Consider the following 17,263-nt stretch of genomic DNA (forward strand, 5'->3'; position numbering starts at 1 on the left):
GGCATTTTTTAATGAGATGGAGAAACAAATCACCAACTTCATCTGGAAAGGGAAGAGGCCCCGGATAAGTAAAGCATCACTGAAGAAGAAGAACAAAATGGAAGACCTCACACTACCTGATTTTAGAACCTATTATACTACCATGGTAGTCAAAACAGCCTGGTACTGGTACAACAGATACATAGATCACTGGAACGGAGTTGAGAATCCAGACATCAGTTCATCTACCTATGAGCAGCTGATATTTGACAAAGGCCCAAAGTCCATTAATTGGGGAAAAGACAGTCTCTTTAACAAATGGTGCTGGCATAACTGGATATCCATCTGCAAAAAAATGAAACAAGACCCATACCTCACACCATACACAAAAACTAACTCAAAATGAATCAAAGACCTAAATATAAAATCTAAAACGATAAAGATCTTGGAAGAAAAAATAGGGACAATGCTAGGAACCCTAATACATGGCATAAACAGAATACAAGCCATAAGTAACAATTCATAAGCACCAGAAGAGAAACTAGATAACTGGGAGCTCCTAAAAATCAAACACTTATGCCCATCAAAAAACTTCACCAAAAGAGTAAAAAGACAACCTACAGACTGGGAAAAAATTTTTGGCCGTGACAAATCCAGTCAGCATCTAATCTCTAAAATCTACAAGATACTGCAAAACCTGAACAACAAAAATAACCCAGTTGAAAAATGGGCAAAGGATATGAACAGGCACTTTGCCGAAGAAGACATTCAGGCAGCTAACAGACACATGAGGAAATGCCCATGATCATTAGCCATTAGAGAAATGCAAATTAGAACTACAATGATATACCATCTCACCCCAACGAGGCTAGCATTAATCCAAAAAACACAAAATAATAAATGTTGGCGAGGTTGTGGAGAGACTGGAACACTTATCCACTGGAATGTAAAATGGTACAACCACTTTGGAAAATCGATTTGGCCCTTCTTTAAAAAGCTAGAAATAGAATTATCATATGATCCAGCAATCCCACTCCTTGGAATATATTCTAGAGAAATAAGAGCCATCACACGAATAGATATATGCACATCCATGTTCATTGCAGCACTGTTCATTATAGCAAAAAGATGGAAACAACCTACGTGCCCATCAGTGGACAAATGGATAAACAAATTATGGTATATTTACACAATGGAATAGCACACAACGATGAAGAACGATGAATCCATGAAACATTTTATAACATGGAGGAATCTGGAAGGCATTATTCTGAGTGAATTTAGTCAGTCACAAAAGGACAAATATTGTATAAGACCACTGTTATAAGAACTCAAGAAAAGGTTTAAACAACCAAAGCTAAGGGGTTTCCTGAATACAACCAAACACTTTGAGGGACAGAGTAGCTGGGGCAGGGGTCTGAGGACCATGGTTTCAGGGGACATCTAGGTCAACTGGCATAAGAAAGTTTATTAAGAAAATGTTCTGCATCCCACTTCGGTGAGTGACATCTGGGGTCTTAAAAGCTAGCGAGTGGCCATCTAAGATGCATCCATTGGTCCCAACCCACCTGGAGCAAAGGAGAATGAAGAACACCAAGGACACAAGGAAAGTATTAGCCCAAGAGACAGAAATGGCCACATAAACCAGAGACTTCATCAGCCTGAGACCAGATGAACTAGATGGTGTCCAGCTACCACCAGTGACCACCCTGACAGGTAACACAACAGAGAGTCCCTGACAGAACAGGAGAAAAGTGGGGTGCAGAACTCAAGTTCTAGTAAAAAGACCAGACTTAATGGTTTGACTGAGACTGGATGGAACCCTGAAGACATGGCCCCCGGTCTCCCTGTTGGCCCAAAACTAAAACCATTCCCGAGGCCAACTCTTCAGACAAAGATTAGACTGGACTATGGGGCATAAAATGATACTCGTGAAGAGAGTACTTCTTAACTCAAACAGATACATGAGACTAAATGGGCAGCTCCTGTCCAGAGGTGACATGAGAAGGCGGAGAGGGTCAGGAGCTGGTTGAATAGACACGGGAAATCGGGTGGAAAGGAGGAGTGTGCTGTCACAGTATAGGGAGAGCAACTACGATCACGTAACGTATGTATAGATTTTTGTATGAGAGGCTAACTTGAATTATAAACCTTGACTTAAAGCACAACAATTAAAAAAAAAAAAAACTTCCTACCGAGCTACCTGAGAAATAAGGCAAAGATTAAAGACTGTGAGGAAGATCCATTGGCCAGGGCTTCTTGGCATGGGGGCTGCTGTGGAATGGCAGAGAGAGAGATTTAACTAGAAGTTTCAGGAGCTTCTGAGTCACTTATTCCCATTTAAGGTTTAAAGTGACTGGACAGGGTGAATAAATTCAAGTTATTTAAACCAGAAGTCTCCAGACTACTTTGTATACCCTGTCAGTTTAAAGAAATTGAACTGGCATCCCCAAAATATGTATGTTTATTTTTGTATAATTTGTATGTTCCATTATTCTAGTATGCTTCATAAAATAATAAACACATAAACCAAAAACCAAACCAGTTGACGTCAAGTTGATTTTGACTCATAGCAACCCTATAGGACAGAGTAGAACTGTCCCATAGGGTTTGCAAGGCTATAAATCTTTGTGGAAGCAGGCTGTTCCATCTTTGTCCTGCAAAGCAGCTGGTGGGTTTGAACTACCGACCTTTTGGTTAACAGCCGAGTACTTAACCATTGAGCCACCAGAGCTCCCTAATATACACATAACAACCAAAAAAAAACCAAACCTGTTGCTGCCGAGTTGATTCTGACTCATAGCAACCTTATAGGACAGAGTAGAACTGCCCCATAGAGTTTCCAAGGCTGTAAATCTTTACAGAAGCAGACTGCTACATCTTTCTCCTGTGGAGAGGCTGGTGGGTTCAAACTGCTAACCTTTTTTAGCAGCCGAGCACTTTAACCACTGTGCCATCAGGGCTCCTTAATATGCACATACAAAAAACAAATTTTTAAGAGGGTGAATTAAAAAAATAAATGAAATAGTTCTCTTTGCTTCTTGCTCCTGAAATCCGTGCCCTCTCCTTGGAAGAGCACTGTTAAGATATGTTTACTACCGGTACCTCAGGCACTGTGGAAAGTGTGTATCTTTAAAGACAGTGTTTTTCAAGATGTGGTCTGGCTCCACTGTTCTGAATTAGCTGGTGTGTTTGTTAAAATGCCGGTTCTCAGGCCCTACTTACTGAATGAGAATCCATGGGCACGGGCCTTAGTAATCTCCATTTAGATACTTAGATACTTAGAGGATTTATGTACATGCCTGAGGTTAAAAGTGGCGCTCTAGTAGCACAGTGGTTAAGAGCTCAGCTACTAACCAAAAGGTTGGCAGTTCGAATCCACCAGCCACTGAAACCCTATGGGACAGTTCTACCCTGTTCTGTTGTGTCATTATGAGTTGGAATTGATTCGACGGCAATGAATTTTTAAGGTTAAATGCCACTGTTTATGGATATCTCTCTTTTCCCTAGGTGAGCCTCTCTTGCATAATGTTTATCATAAAATACCAACTTGTATTAACCTGACATCCATAAAAGGAGCCCTGGTAGCACAGTGGTTAAAGCACTCAGCTGCTAACCAAAAGGTCTGTGGTTTGAACCCACCAGCCACTCTGCAGAAGAAAGATGTGGTAGTCAGCTTCCTTAAAGACTGCAGCCTTGGAAACCCTATGAGGCAGTTCTACTCTGTCCTGTAGGGTCACTGTGAGTCAGAATCGACTTGAGGGCAAAGAGTTTGACATCCATATAGAGGCTTTGGAGGGACTGTGACCCACTACACCTGCTCCCCTTGTACCATAAAAGCAAAGGTTTGTATGTATGTGCATTTTTGTGGGTATACACTTTCCTTAAATCCTTATGGGTGTCCCTGACCAAAAAAAAGTTCAGGACAGCTGATGGGATTCATATTGACCTACTAGTTTCCAGAGAAAACTACAGTAAGCGTCTTAACACTGAAATAATACTGGACATAATTTAATCTTTTTAATGATTTAAAAAGCATTTCATTATAATGTGAACATTAGCTTTTGTTTTATAATTTGGGTGTATCAGTTGAAGATTTGGATGTATAGAAAGCTAAATTAAAAAAGAATTCCATTTGGGACATTTTAAGTTTAGGTGCCAGAGGGAGCCAAGTGGAGCTGCTCTCTGTTACTAAAAGTTTATTATAACGGATGTACTTAAACCAGCACAAGAGATACTTTTAATTGGCCACTGTTATACTGGAGAGGGGAAGAAAGGAACAATACATAAGGAAAAAGTAATGTAATTTGGCTTTATTCTGGGGAAGAAAGTTTAACAGGCTTTTAAAAAATTAATCAGCTTTTTTTATTGACAAAATAATTGATGTTTATGATAATAATCTCGAACAGTACGAAAGGGTATGCAATGAAGAGTAAGCCTCCCACCTAAAACTCCCTCTCCCTTTTCTCCACAGGCAACCTCCACTAACAGTTCTTGTGTGTTTTTTTCAGAAATATTGTTTACCTGGTCCTTCCTTCATTACTCCCTCCCTCCTTCCCTCCTTCCTTCCTACTTAACACCTTGCTTTTTCACCCAACAGTATATCTTGGAGATTGTTCCGTAATACCAATTAAAGATCTACCTCATTACATTTAAGGAGTCAGCATATTCCCTTGTATAAAGAGGCCATAACCTATTTCAGTAGAATTGAATAATGTTTAATTGTGTGTAGTTTTATGCGGTTGGTGTGGCAATGATCGTCCTTGTAGTAATGTCCTTAAACATTTGTAGGATATATCTGTAGAAATATGTCTAGAGTTTACCAGCAATCATGAAGACAGTATAGGACTGGGCAACATTTTGTTCTGTTACACATAAGGTCACCATGAGTCAGAGCTGACTCAACGTCAGCTAACAATAGTATCTACCTATAGCATGCTTTCCTGTAAGTGAAATTACTGGGCCAAGTGGCATGTGCATTTAAAATTTTGATAGTTATTGCCAAAGTGCTGTTCAAGACCCTGTGCTGATTTAAAGACCCTCTGAGTGCCCACTTATTCATTCCCACACCAGCAATGTATTATTGAATTTTGTAATTTTTACCAGTCTGAGAGTAAAAAAACTGGTGAACAGAAGCTAAGCTTGTTTTAGCTACTGTTCAGAGCTATTCTTCATCCATACTTATCAAACTTTCAATGACTACGAGTGGGACAGTTGTAGCGGCTGCGATGGGGCAGGTCTTTCTGCCAAAGCGACTTTACTTCCTAGGTTTACTGAGTTACCATGACTGTCTTAAAGCCAGACCACCTGGAACACCCCTTCCTTCCTAAAGCCTTGGGGGAGGGGGAGGGGTGACTGAAGTGGGGATTCTGAAGGTAAAGGTACAAGATGTGACATTGCTGTCACTGCTGAAGGTCGGAGCCGATTCTACAGGCCATTATTACCCCCTTTCACTCCCCCCCTTTTCTTTGGTCCATGTGGGTTTGCTGGCATAGCCACCTGGCAGTTTGAATTTGTTCCTCAAGCCTGTACATACCAGCATTGTTGGTTAAGTTTATTTTTAATACAGTACAAAGCAGCCAGTTCTTTTTATCAGTGTAAGTCAAATACTGGCAACATCAGAGCCAGATATGCATCTTCTAACAGTGCCTTCTGGCCTTCTATGCTAGTAAACTTTCCCTAGCTTCATTTCATTTTCCCTGGTTTTCCATTTGCCCTGACTTCCCTGTCTGTCTTGTATGTCTTTTTTTGTAGGCAGCTTCAAACTTCCTTCGGAAATAAATGCATAGTATTGATCAACAAGTAATAGCAAAAACTAGAACAAAGGAAAGGGAAATAGAAAGTTGAAAAAATGCATTCACTATCATTTGATTTGTAACAACTCTGCCTTTAGTGATTACAAAAACAGGGAGACTGTTTATGTAGACTGTTTCCATTAATATTAGAACAGAGCGTCCTCGGTAATGCCATGTTAGTCTTTTTTTAACCCCTCAATAGACTGGGGCCACAGGCCTGGGACAGTTCCTGCCACAAAAGTGCTCAGTAAATAATTCGTGGAATACACAGACCATGCCTACATCCCTTTTCGTTTATTTTCTTCTTGCGTTTCTGGAACGATCAGAAGTAACCTTCCAGAAACCAAACTGCACTCAGCAACCCATCTTTATGTAGCAGGTCATCTAAATAAAGAGGGTCTTTATGCCTTTTGAGAAGGTCTGTGGACATACCACTCTGCTTCAGCTGGATTACAATTAAACCATTGAAACCAAACCTGAAAAGATGGCTAAGCAGCTGATTTTATAAAAGGTCAGATGTATACCAGCCTGGAACCATCGTAACACCTATGGAGCGAACCAATTCTATTTATGTTTCTTTACGTCAGGTTTGACCCTGTGTCCAAGTCTTATGGTTTTCCTTTCGGCTTGACCTGTTTTGTTTTTTTTTTTTTTTTCTCTCTTGACAGGTAGCTTGCACACATTTAGATGTGGATTTAGTCTGCATAACTGTAAAAGAGAAACTACCATTTTACTTCAGAAGGCCCCCTATTAATGTGGTAAGTATTACACTTCTCATTCTGTATTTGAGAGACAGTTTTAGAACAGAGGGTTTTATTTTCGTAAAGTTGTTTAAAAGGAGAATGAAAGCTCAAACTAAAAAATATCCAGTAAATTCTCAAGATTTTTGTTTGAAAGGCCTTCAAAACTAAAATTTGTGGAGGATATTTCTTAAGAAGAGGGTAGCTGATAACGATGCCACTTAAAGGCTGAACATGGAGGAAATAGACCAGTAAGAAAGAAGAAGGAAAAAGAATGTAGATGCTTCCTGAGACACCAGCGAGCTGAGGAGGGACAGGAGGGAGCAGGCCATGGAGATCGCCTAGGAGTGGCCCATGTGAAATTAAGCTCTGGATCAAAGCATCTGGTGCACACAAAAACCTGGAACTACTTTTATAATAATCTAAGAGGGCAGCTGTGCGTTCAGGGAACTTTTTGTTCCTCCTTCTGCTATAAAATCTTCCTTGTTATTCTTTCACGTAATTTTCTTTTGTATTTCCCTACCCATCGTCTTCTTTCACGCCTTCTTGTAAGTCTCATTGCCCTTCCATTTCCATCATAAAACCTACTGCCTTCGACTCATAGCGACCCCATAGGGCTTCCAAGGCTGTAAATCTCTATCTAAGCAGACTGCCACATCTTTCTCCTGGTAGCTGCTTCGAGCCGCTGACCTTTCAGTTAGCAGTTGATCGCTTTAACCACTGCACCACCAGGGCTCCTTTTTCCATCATAAAGGTGATACTATTTCACATCAGTAACTGTTCTAGTAATGTGAGGTCAGCACAGCTGTTAACTATTTGCATCACCAGCCAGACCCTAGGAAGAATTAGGATATTAGTTTAAAATAACGGCTTCCAAAACTCAGTCTCCCATTTTCAAAAATTACTATCAAAAGAGAAGAAGGCTGTTAAGGGACACAGTCTAAATACCATACCCAATCCTGTCAGAATTGAAAAATTTATATATATTTTTTGAAAGTTGGTAATTCCTATTCTTTTGTCTCTGTAGAACCATAACTTCCTCAGTCTTTGCTGCTAGGAAATTGATTTGATGTTGAGAATTGGGGGAAACAATGTGAGAGGAGAAAATGATCTAGATGGTGTGTAAAAATTTAATCCAGTGTGGAAAAATTTAAGTCGCCTTATGTTCTACCCCTAAAAATAAGCTCCTAAAACTATACTTGAAAAGTACTAAAGTTTTTAAAGTCATATATTTAAAGAAAAAACTATAAAATAGCTCTTTCCTGGTAAATACTGAGAGTACTGCTGAACATATAAAAAATATTGGTTTATACTCAAATCATTGTTTTCCCATGTTCCTGCCAGTACTTATAAATAAATAATCCCAAGTCATCCTATTTTAGAGTTTGAGATCTTTGTTGTTCAACAGCTCATTTATCAAATGTGGGAAAATGAAGGCTAGCAAGGAGAACCTGTTCAGCTCTTTAGTCAAACTCTTCAGTTCAGATTCCCTGTCAGACGAGATCTCTGATGTCCCCCAGGTACCTGTTCTAAAAGCCATAAACCTAATATACCCAAGATTCTGACAATCTTGTTGGCCTCACATGTTGTTCCTCTCCAGAGGTAGCAATCTCTGTCTCTAGCAGTTTGCTTAAGTTTATAATCAGCCTCAAACTGCCAATCCAGGTTTTCCTTAAATGGCGTCCCCTGGAGTTAGGCAGTGAAGTCTGCTCTGCAAATTGCTGTTACACTTACCAACTTTTTCACCTTTCTCTTCACCTTCCTGAACTAGGAAGGCCATTTTCTAGACGGCTTTGCCTGAGTAAACCCACATATGATACTGTGCTTGGTTGGGAGGAGATAGTAGCATGTGATGCTAAGGACAAGTCCATGGAATGGACAGCAATGCACAGCACATTATTCCTCATGCCCCACGGCAATGGTAAGATTCCCCATGGCTATTTGGTGAGGGCTTTCTCTTGGGTTTCTCATGAACATGTCTTATTGTTCAAACTGTGAGCTTCTAGAGAGCACCAACTGTCATGGTCTTTTTTTTTTTTTTTTTCCCCATTACCCCAATATCTTGCCTATAATGATATTGTTGTGTGCTGTTGAGTCGATTCTGACTCATACTGACCCTATAGGACAGAGTAGAACCTCCCCATAGGGTTTCCTAGGCCGAAATCTTTATAGGAGCAGATCACCAGGTCTTTTCTCCCATGAAGCGGCTGGTGGATTTCACCTGCCTACCTTTCGGTTAGCAGCCAAGCGCTTAACCATTGCTCCAGCAGGGCTCTTCTGCCCATAATGAGTCTCCTTAAAATTTGTTTTTTGAATGATGGGCATCTGTCTTAGCCTGTCAGTGTACAGTTTGGGGACCCTGGCAGATTCTGCTTGCGATTCATCATTAGCTGGTGATCAGCATTCGGCAGGAGTTGCATGCAGGGGGGCAGTCGGGCACTCTGGCAGCATGAGGAGGAGAGTGGCACTCAAGGCTGCAGCACCAGGACAGCCCACCCCTGTGATTCCATCTCTAAGTTCCGGAAAACTGCTGTTGTTTGCTGGATATTTTTGGCTTAATTCCTACATTTCTTAAGAATTCTGGAAAGTAAAAATTGACAGCTGAGAAGGATATGCAGTATTTAGCACAGTGTGTGCTTTTTTTTTTCCCCCCCTGGTGTGAACATTTTACATATGTTATTTAATAAAAACTAGATGATGGAGTGGGAGAAAAGGCTGAACAAGAATATTTTTAGTCTTCATCTAGTGTAGAAGTAGGCTGCAGTGTGAATTGGTCAGGAAGCAGAAAAGTCCCTGCTGATTTATTCACCTATTTTTTGTGTAACAGAAACTTGGAAACATACAATAAAAGGTGTCCAGCTTATTGTTCAGGGTAAATAATAGTTGTATAGGAATGTATGTATTATTTGTAACATAATATTTAATCTGGATATGGAGCTACATGTTTATGTTGAAGTATGGAAATACGTTCACTGAGCTTAAAGCACTGAACATATAGTGATTGTGGGTTAACAGTTCAGTCTCAAGTCTTGGTTCTTGCATGCTCCCTCGACCTTGAGGATAAACTGGTCTTCAGCCCCGTGAAGTTGTTAGTCTGGCTTTTTTAGGATCACTTTATTGGGCACGTGAGAAAGCGGCACAGATCTTCTTAACTTGTATAGGTTTTTCACCTTTTCTTGTGATGAAAAGCAGGAGTGTTAAGATAGGCAGTTAATTAGTCTTTTACCTGTAGGCCAGAAACCATCTGAGGATTATAGGCGTAAAAGGGGAGTTTGAAGGAGGGCCCAGGAGCTAGAACATAGCAAATCGTCACTCCACTTACATATCTTACAGCTCTTGTCCCTTTTGTCATCTTCACCACATGCATTGGGCACCATAATTGTTATTACATACTCTCCTGTAAAATCTAGAACATTCTTCTACGGCCTAGGTACTTGTACAGGAATCACAACTCTATCATGGGATAGATGTGTTTCTAAAAAGCTGGGCGTCACTCCTCCTCTTGGATAATCAAGTGACTTCTAATTATGTATCACTTTACAGTTTAGCACTTTCACACCTGCTGTAGCTCAGCAGCTTTGGAGTGGGGTACGTGTTAATTGTCTGCATTATGCAGGTAAGAGCATTGAGACTCAGGTAGTTTGTGGCTCACACATACTTACACATCTCTCCCAAAGGGTTGACTTGGTATTTGGATTCAAGCCCTCTGATTCCAAATCTACTGTCATTTCCCACACTGGGAAATGCTATATTTAAAGTTACTTTATAGCAGAGCTCTTTGTTAAGCACAGAATAATTTCATACTTTAAAACATGAGCTTTATGAATCCAAGTTTTGTGAAGGAGTCTCTTAAAGCAGAATATATCTTTATTACCTTCTCTTTGATTTTTCCAAAAAAAATAAAAAATGTGTTCTTACATTGTTTTGATTTACGAATCGTACGAACTTACATATTCAAGGGGAAAAAAAGATACTCCAAAAGGGTGTCATAGTTTTGAATTCAGTAAAGAACCAGTTTTTATGAAATTAAAGGGAGTAGGTATATTTTGTCAGTAATCATCTCCTCATTTTTTTACTTTCTTTTTCTTTTCTCTAAAGCTTTGCTTCGCCCTTGAAATTTTATCATCAGTGTCTCTTGATTCAAGTGTCGCACACCTGCTCTTGGTTTGCAACATTTTTATAACTGTTATTTCTCATTAGCATTGAAATCCTGTCATCTGCCCATTCCAGAGCCTTTGGTCAGAGATGCAAACAAAAGCCAATCAGGCAGGCACTGTCCCTGTTTATGAAGAGGTTCTTAGGAACAATCATTTGATGAGCTTAAGGTAATTTGCATTAAAATGGTCTTAAGAAGCAGGAGCCGAGGTATTGAGTCCATAAAAATTTGTAATAAGGTGTTAGGAAAGAACTTTTTGCAACCTTCAGTAACACATTACTTTTAATTTCTGTGTTTCCATTTTCTTAGCAGTGTGAAAGTGAACTTGATTAATGTACCACAGATCAAAATCGTTCACTTTTTTCTTAAAAAATAAGTTGACAATTGTAATTTTTCTCCCTCCTCTCCCCCACTATGAGTCAGAATTGACTCAATGGCACCAGGTTTTTGGTTTTCTTCTCAAAAGGGGTTTGAATTTTGATCTGACCCCTACAAGTGGCTAGAAATTTAGATTCTCTTAACTAGGAATATTTTGGGACCTGGTCTGTCCACAGCTTTTATTTCCCTTCTCCCTTCTACTGCCTTGTGTTTTAGTTCAACAACTGAAAGGATGAGGAAGATAAATTTAAGTCAGCCTCTTTTACTATTTAGCAGCTTTGGTAAGAGAAATAGCCAGCGAGATAGTTGAAAATATGGCTAAAGGGATATTTTCAAATTCACCCTTTTTCCTTTTATGGTGGATAATCCATAGTGAACAGCATTATCACATGATCTTCCTTCCATAAGCTGTTATTTATTCACTCAGAATATAAATATATTAAACGCTTGTTGTATAAAAGATGATTGTATATTTCAAGGAGGTATCCTGATACCAGCTTCAAAAAGTGTACAAGCTAAGATGGGAAGAATGAAATATACATTTAACTATTGCACAGAGAGTATCATACTAAATGTCATTACCAGAAATAGCACAAGTCAGAGAATTAGAGGTGGGAAAGAGTTGATAAAAAGGGGAGAAGGGAAGGTTGCTGTGTAGAAATAGCATTAAAATTCTAACTAAGCCGGTAACAGCTATGTAGGAAAGTCTTTTGAGGACTAAGGTGCACCTATCTCAGGCCATGGTGTTTTCAGTCACCTCATATGCATGTAAAAGCTGGACAGTGAATAAGGAAGACCAAAGAAGAATTGATGCATTGGAATTATGGTGTTGGTGAAGAATATTGAATACACCATGGACTGCCAGAAGAACGAATAAATCTGTCTTGGTAGAAGTACAGCCGGAATGCTCCTTAGAAGCAAGGATGGCGAGACTTTGTCTCACGTACTTTGGACTTGTTATCAGGAGGGACCAGTCCCTGGGAAAGGATATCATGCTTGGTAAAGTAGAGGGTCAGCGAAAAAGAGGGAGACCCTCAACAAGATGGATTGACACAGTGGCTGCAACAATGTATTCAAGCATAGCAACAATTGTGAGGGTGGCACAGGACCTGACACTGTTTTGCTCTGTTGTACATGTGAGTTGGAATTGACTCTATAGCACCTAACAACAACAAGAAAGTCTAAAAATGTAGGAGCTGTAAGGCAGGAGGAAAAGTTAAGGAAAAAGAAGAATTAGGGGATGGAAGAAAGAAAATCTATGTTCAGGAAGGGATTGTAGAGGGGGCTGCCAGGTACACCTGAATTAAATCAAGATGGACTTACAGTTCTGGAAGAAGGCAAGCAATTCTATTCCCCCTAAACGCTCAGGAGTAGACCTGCAGCAATCCCAACTTGTCCCCCTCTGGGTAATAGAATCTCATTTACTAGGCAGAGAGTTGGGCCATAATGCCTGGTCTGTGCCTCATCTTCCTTTCTTTGTTCATTCAGAAGATCATTGCACTCAAGTGACCTTTGCAATGTGACGCTACTTACCACCTCCATGCTAAAGTCCTTCAGATGTTTCCCATTGCTGTTAGGATTATCCTTGTCACCAGCTCTTGAGCCCTGCACAGTTGCCCCTTCCCATCTTCTTTAGCCATTGGCTCCCACCACAGAGCTTCCCCTTGTTCTCTCTTCTCCGGCCTCTGGCCTTCTGTACGTGCTATGCATGCTCCTTCCAAACACAGAGCCTTTTCCTTTGTCTGAAAATGCTCCTTCTCCTCCTATTTAAGTACTTAATTCCTCCCTTACCCATCCCCCACTGAACTGTAAACTCTAAGAAGGTAAGCTCTTAGAATGCTGAGCCAAAGCTCACCATTCCCGTACATATCCCAACCTGTTGCTGTTGAGTTGATTCCGACCATAGCGACCCAATAGGACAGAGTAGGACTACCGTAGGATTTCCAGGAAGCAGTTGGTGGGTTCAAACTGCCAGCCTTTTTGGTTAGCAGCCAAGCTCTTAACCACTGTGCCACCGGGGCCACAGGGGGCCTAAAACACATCTGTTGTGAATGAATGCAGATAACTGAGTTGTTCATTAAGGAAGCTAAATACTTTAATGGTTGAGACCCACCTGATTTCAATTTCATTTCCACCCCTTCCAGGCTATTACTTATAAGATGCCAACACTGATGCCTACCTATTAAGAGTATCTTAGATAAGATTTTTTTTTTTTACATGTAAATGGTCAATCTCATGTTGTGAGCTGAGCAGAGTTGTCAAGGGCCCAGGTTGCTTCCATCTTTTCCCAGATGGAAATCAAGGGCTCTATTACTAAAGAAAAGGAGTCCCTGGGTGGCGCAAACGGTTAAGCCCTCAACTACTAGCCAAAAGGTTGGCGGTTCCAATCTGCCGGAGGCTCCTTGGAAGACAGTCTGCTTCCAGAAAGGTCAGAGCCTTGAAAACCCTATGGAGTAGTTCTAGTCTGCACGCATGGGGTCGCCATGAATCAGGGTCAACTCAACTACAACAAACAACAACAACGACAATTACTGAAGGAAAAGGGGAGAACTGATATTGAGGGCAATCAGCAGTCTCTGCCACAGTGCCTTTTCAAGGTATCCTTTTAAACGTATTATAAGGGTTCAGTAATGCCTAAGACTCAACACTGTTCCAGGCGCAGAGTCAGCTCTTAATTAATGGTGGCTGTTATTATTATTCCTTTATTCAGCATATTCGTAGTAATACGTGACTTACCTGAGACACTTTCCCTACATCCATTCTTCGGGTTTTTTACAACTTGTCTCTTTTTTCATTCTTGGATCAAATGACTTGGTTTATTGTGTTTGCGCTGCACTCAGTTTACCCTAAGCATATGGAGCAACTCTGTTTTCCTTTTGCTAGTTTATGGAGCAGTAGCCCCTTCGCCACCCTACTGGGACTTTGCTGTCCTTAGCCTCATCATAATTCCTGTTTATATAAGGTCGTCTTCCCCACAGATAAGATCAACTCTGTTGGCCAGATAGGGCCACAGATCTGTTTTCTTTGCCTGGTGGATGGTGCCAGTTGGGCATGAATCCACCTTTGTTTAAGGCCGTACCTTGACAAGCAGGAGATGGAGCAGTGAGGGGGCGAGGCAGGGGGAATTTAGTGAAAATAAGGTTGGACAGTGTGTGTTTATCCTTGACAGTTTATTTTCTTTATTTCCCATAAAGGCAATTGACCGAGGCTTGGGCTTCGAACTTGTCTACAGCCCTGCCATCAAAGACTCCACAATGAGAAGGTACACAATTTGCAATGCCCTCAATTTGATGCAGATCTGCAAAGGAAAGGTATGGTTCCATCATTTTAGCATGTTTTTCAAACCTAGCCGTTTATTATTATTAATACACTGGAATTTCAGATTGAATCCTTGTTCTTAAAGCAGAAAGGTCTCAAGGCACAGAAACAAATTCTCCCATGTTGATGAGCTCTGCAAATTTTAAGGGAAACAAAAATATTGAGGGAAGAATAATGTAAGGGGAGGAAAGATTCTGGAAAACCCTTATCTTTCAATAAGGAATTTGCACTTTACTACTGTGAAGAGTATAAATAGTCTAGATAACAACTGTTTATCACCATTGAGTTGAATTAAAGTTACGTGACCTTTTAAACTAGTTTTTTTTTTAACTAATTCATCTTTTCTAAGACCTATTGAGAAAGCTGTTCTAATTTGTTATTATTAAAGGCTGCCTTTAGTTTGACATGTGATCTGTCATTCTTTCACTGTAGTTATTTACCTTATCTTTAAAAAGAATTTGGTATTTGGGTCTTAAATGTTAAAGTGTGATTGCTGGGTATTCGTATGATAAGACTGCAGTTTTTTTTGTTTTTTTTTTTTATATTTATATAAGATTAATATTGATCACTTTCTATTTTATAGAACATAATTATATCTAGTGCTGCAGAAGGGGTAAGTCTGGCATTAAGTACTTTGTTTTTGTTTTTCAACTTAGAAAACTTTGAAAATTTTCTAGAAAAGAAAATAGCAATGTAATGAATATTTATTGCATGTTTGCATTTTTAACTGTGCATTTGTTCACTGTCGTTGCTGGAGAGTGAAATATCTCCCCATTCCATTCGGGTTTGAAGCTTTGTTTATGCAAATGATTTTTCCTTTATACTGTTACAAAATGCTTTTCAAGGTTCTTTTATATTTTCAAAAACTTGAGATACCCATTAGGATTATAATGACTTAAAAATTCTGCAGTTGACTTTCTTATTTTTGGATATTTAAGTATCCTGTTAATTTACTCCAAATGAAGTCATTGAAGTGTTATGAATAACTTGTCCTCTCATATCTATTTTTTGTTCATTTTATTTTAGCCTTTAGAAATAAGAGGCCCATATGATGTGGCAAACTTGTATCCTTTTCTGAGTTGAAATTTTCTTTTAGGAAATTTGGAGTTCAAAGTGGTATTATAGTTAAAATATTTTTCTCAACATCTTACTGTAAGTTTACTGATTAATAGCTGTAAAAAAAAAAAAACTACATCAGCTCATGGAGAGCAACTCTTTCTGTTTTCTGGATTAAGGGTGAGATGGGAAAAGAGGAGTGAGGGACTCTATACTATAAAAACTTAAATAAATCTCTTCTTAGATGCATGTTCTAGTTGGGCTAAGAACTGTTATAGAAGTAAAGTCTCTCTCTCAGTTCGACTAGGTGAGCTGGCATTTTTAGTTATGTTTGTGTTAGTCTCGTGTCCTTGGCTGAGTCTGGGTTGAAGTCTTTAATGACCCCACCAGAGGGTTGCTGTTTGGGCTGTCTGAAAGTGACGCTAAGGCTGCGGTGTCCACCAACTGCAGAGCAACGCTTCTCCACGGAGGTGAGCAGTTCTTCCAATGAAAACGTCAAAGGTTCATGTTTGAAGCAAGTCATTTTTAATCAAACAATTGAACCATACCTACTTTTATTGCTGTGTCCTCCAGAGTCCTTTTTGGCTCATCTTTTCTCAACCTGTTTAACCATATCCCTCATTACTTTCTCACCCTTCATGTCAGGCTTTATGCTTCATCGTTGGTGGAATGAATGTAGTTTGTGTTACAGAAATGAGTATTGAATGTAGTCCTTTAAGCTATAGATAGATTTGTGCCCTGGCCCATGTTTTGAGAGGCTTCTAATCTCCTATCCTTGTCCCTCCTCTCCAGAGGAGCGTGCTTTCCCTGTGAAAATCACTGTCTTAGAGAACTGAAATGTTAAAGATATATGGTCAGCCATTTATTAGGAAAACAAAAACAGCAAATACATTTTTATAACCCAACAAACTCCGACCATAACTTTTTGCATTTATTATTCTCATCATGACTCTTTTTCCTGTTTACATGGTCAAGAATGTACAGATTGTACATTTTTAACTCACATTTTATTTTACATTTATCTGCCTCTTAGCCTTAATTCCACTACTTGAACCCACTGAATTTCTTACTCATCCAAAAAACCAAACCCAAACCCGTTGCCCTCAAGTGGATTCCAACTCATAGCGACCCTATAGGATACACTAGAGCTACCCCATAGGGTTTCCAAGGAGCGGCTGGTGGATTCGAACTGCTGACCTTTCGGTTAGCAGCCATAGCTTTTAACCAGTGCGCCACCAGATGATAAAAATTGAACTAGAAGTATTTAATATATTGAGACTTTGGAAAATAAAAGTGAAGCTTTATTAAAAAACAGAAAACCTACACATTTGATCTGCTGTTTTATCTTCATTCTCTTTGTAATTTTTATGAGCCAATGGTACTGGTGAAGAAGTAATTTAATTGCTATCACCCAGATGTGTTGTAAACTTCAGAATCCATTGCCTTCTAGTACATTCTCACTCATACACAGTACATTGCTGAATATAACTAAGTTATTTAGCATATGAATAGGTAGGTTTTTTTAAGACTTTGTATGTTGTGTCTGCATTTTAATGATCTGATTTCCATTTGGGAGAACTGCTTACTGTATTGGCTTACCATGAATTAGATAATTTTGCTTTTGGTTTCAACATTTTTAGTTTGAGATTGTTACTATGTAGCCTACACCCCATTGCATAAGCTCCGGAAATGACCACATTAGTTGGGATTTTTATCAAGATGTTCTTGAAATTAAAGAATAGTTGATTCATGCTTTGGCAGTTCTGCCATTATTTTATCTGTTTTAAATGAATATAAGGAATCGTCAAAATTTGGATAACAATTGGTATTCCAAAGTAGAT

The 17,263-nt window shown here is 39.5% G+C and overlaps 1 protein-coding gene across 1 annotated transcript in view; it reads left to right on the forward strand.

The window, feature by feature from the left end:
* The window catches only part of RPP30 (ribonuclease P/MRP subunit p30), a 31,892-nt gene that overhangs the window by 11,006 nt on the left and 3,623 nt on the right, over positions 1 to 17,263 (forward strand). The window contains exons 6-10 of the mRNA XM_004369920.2: positions 6,443 to 6,532; positions 14,243 to 14,359; positions 14,950 to 14,979; positions 15,393 to 15,430; positions 15,813 to 15,892. Of these exons, the coding sequence (XP_004369977.1) occupies positions 6,443 to 6,532; positions 14,243 to 14,359; positions 14,950 to 14,979; positions 15,393 to 15,430; positions 15,813 to 15,892 (355 nt within the window). The remainder of the gene's footprint in view (positions 1 to 6,442; positions 6,533 to 14,242; positions 14,360 to 14,949; positions 14,980 to 15,392; positions 15,431 to 15,812; positions 15,893 to 17,263) is intronic.

Source organism: Trichechus manatus, unplaced genomic scaffold (assembly GCF_000243295.1).
Source record: "Trichechus manatus latirostris isolate Lorelei unplaced genomic scaffold, TriManLat1.0 scaffold00007, whole genome shotgun sequence".
Lineage (NCBI taxonomy): Eukaryota > Metazoa > Chordata > Mammalia > Sirenia > Trichechidae > Trichechus > Trichechus manatus.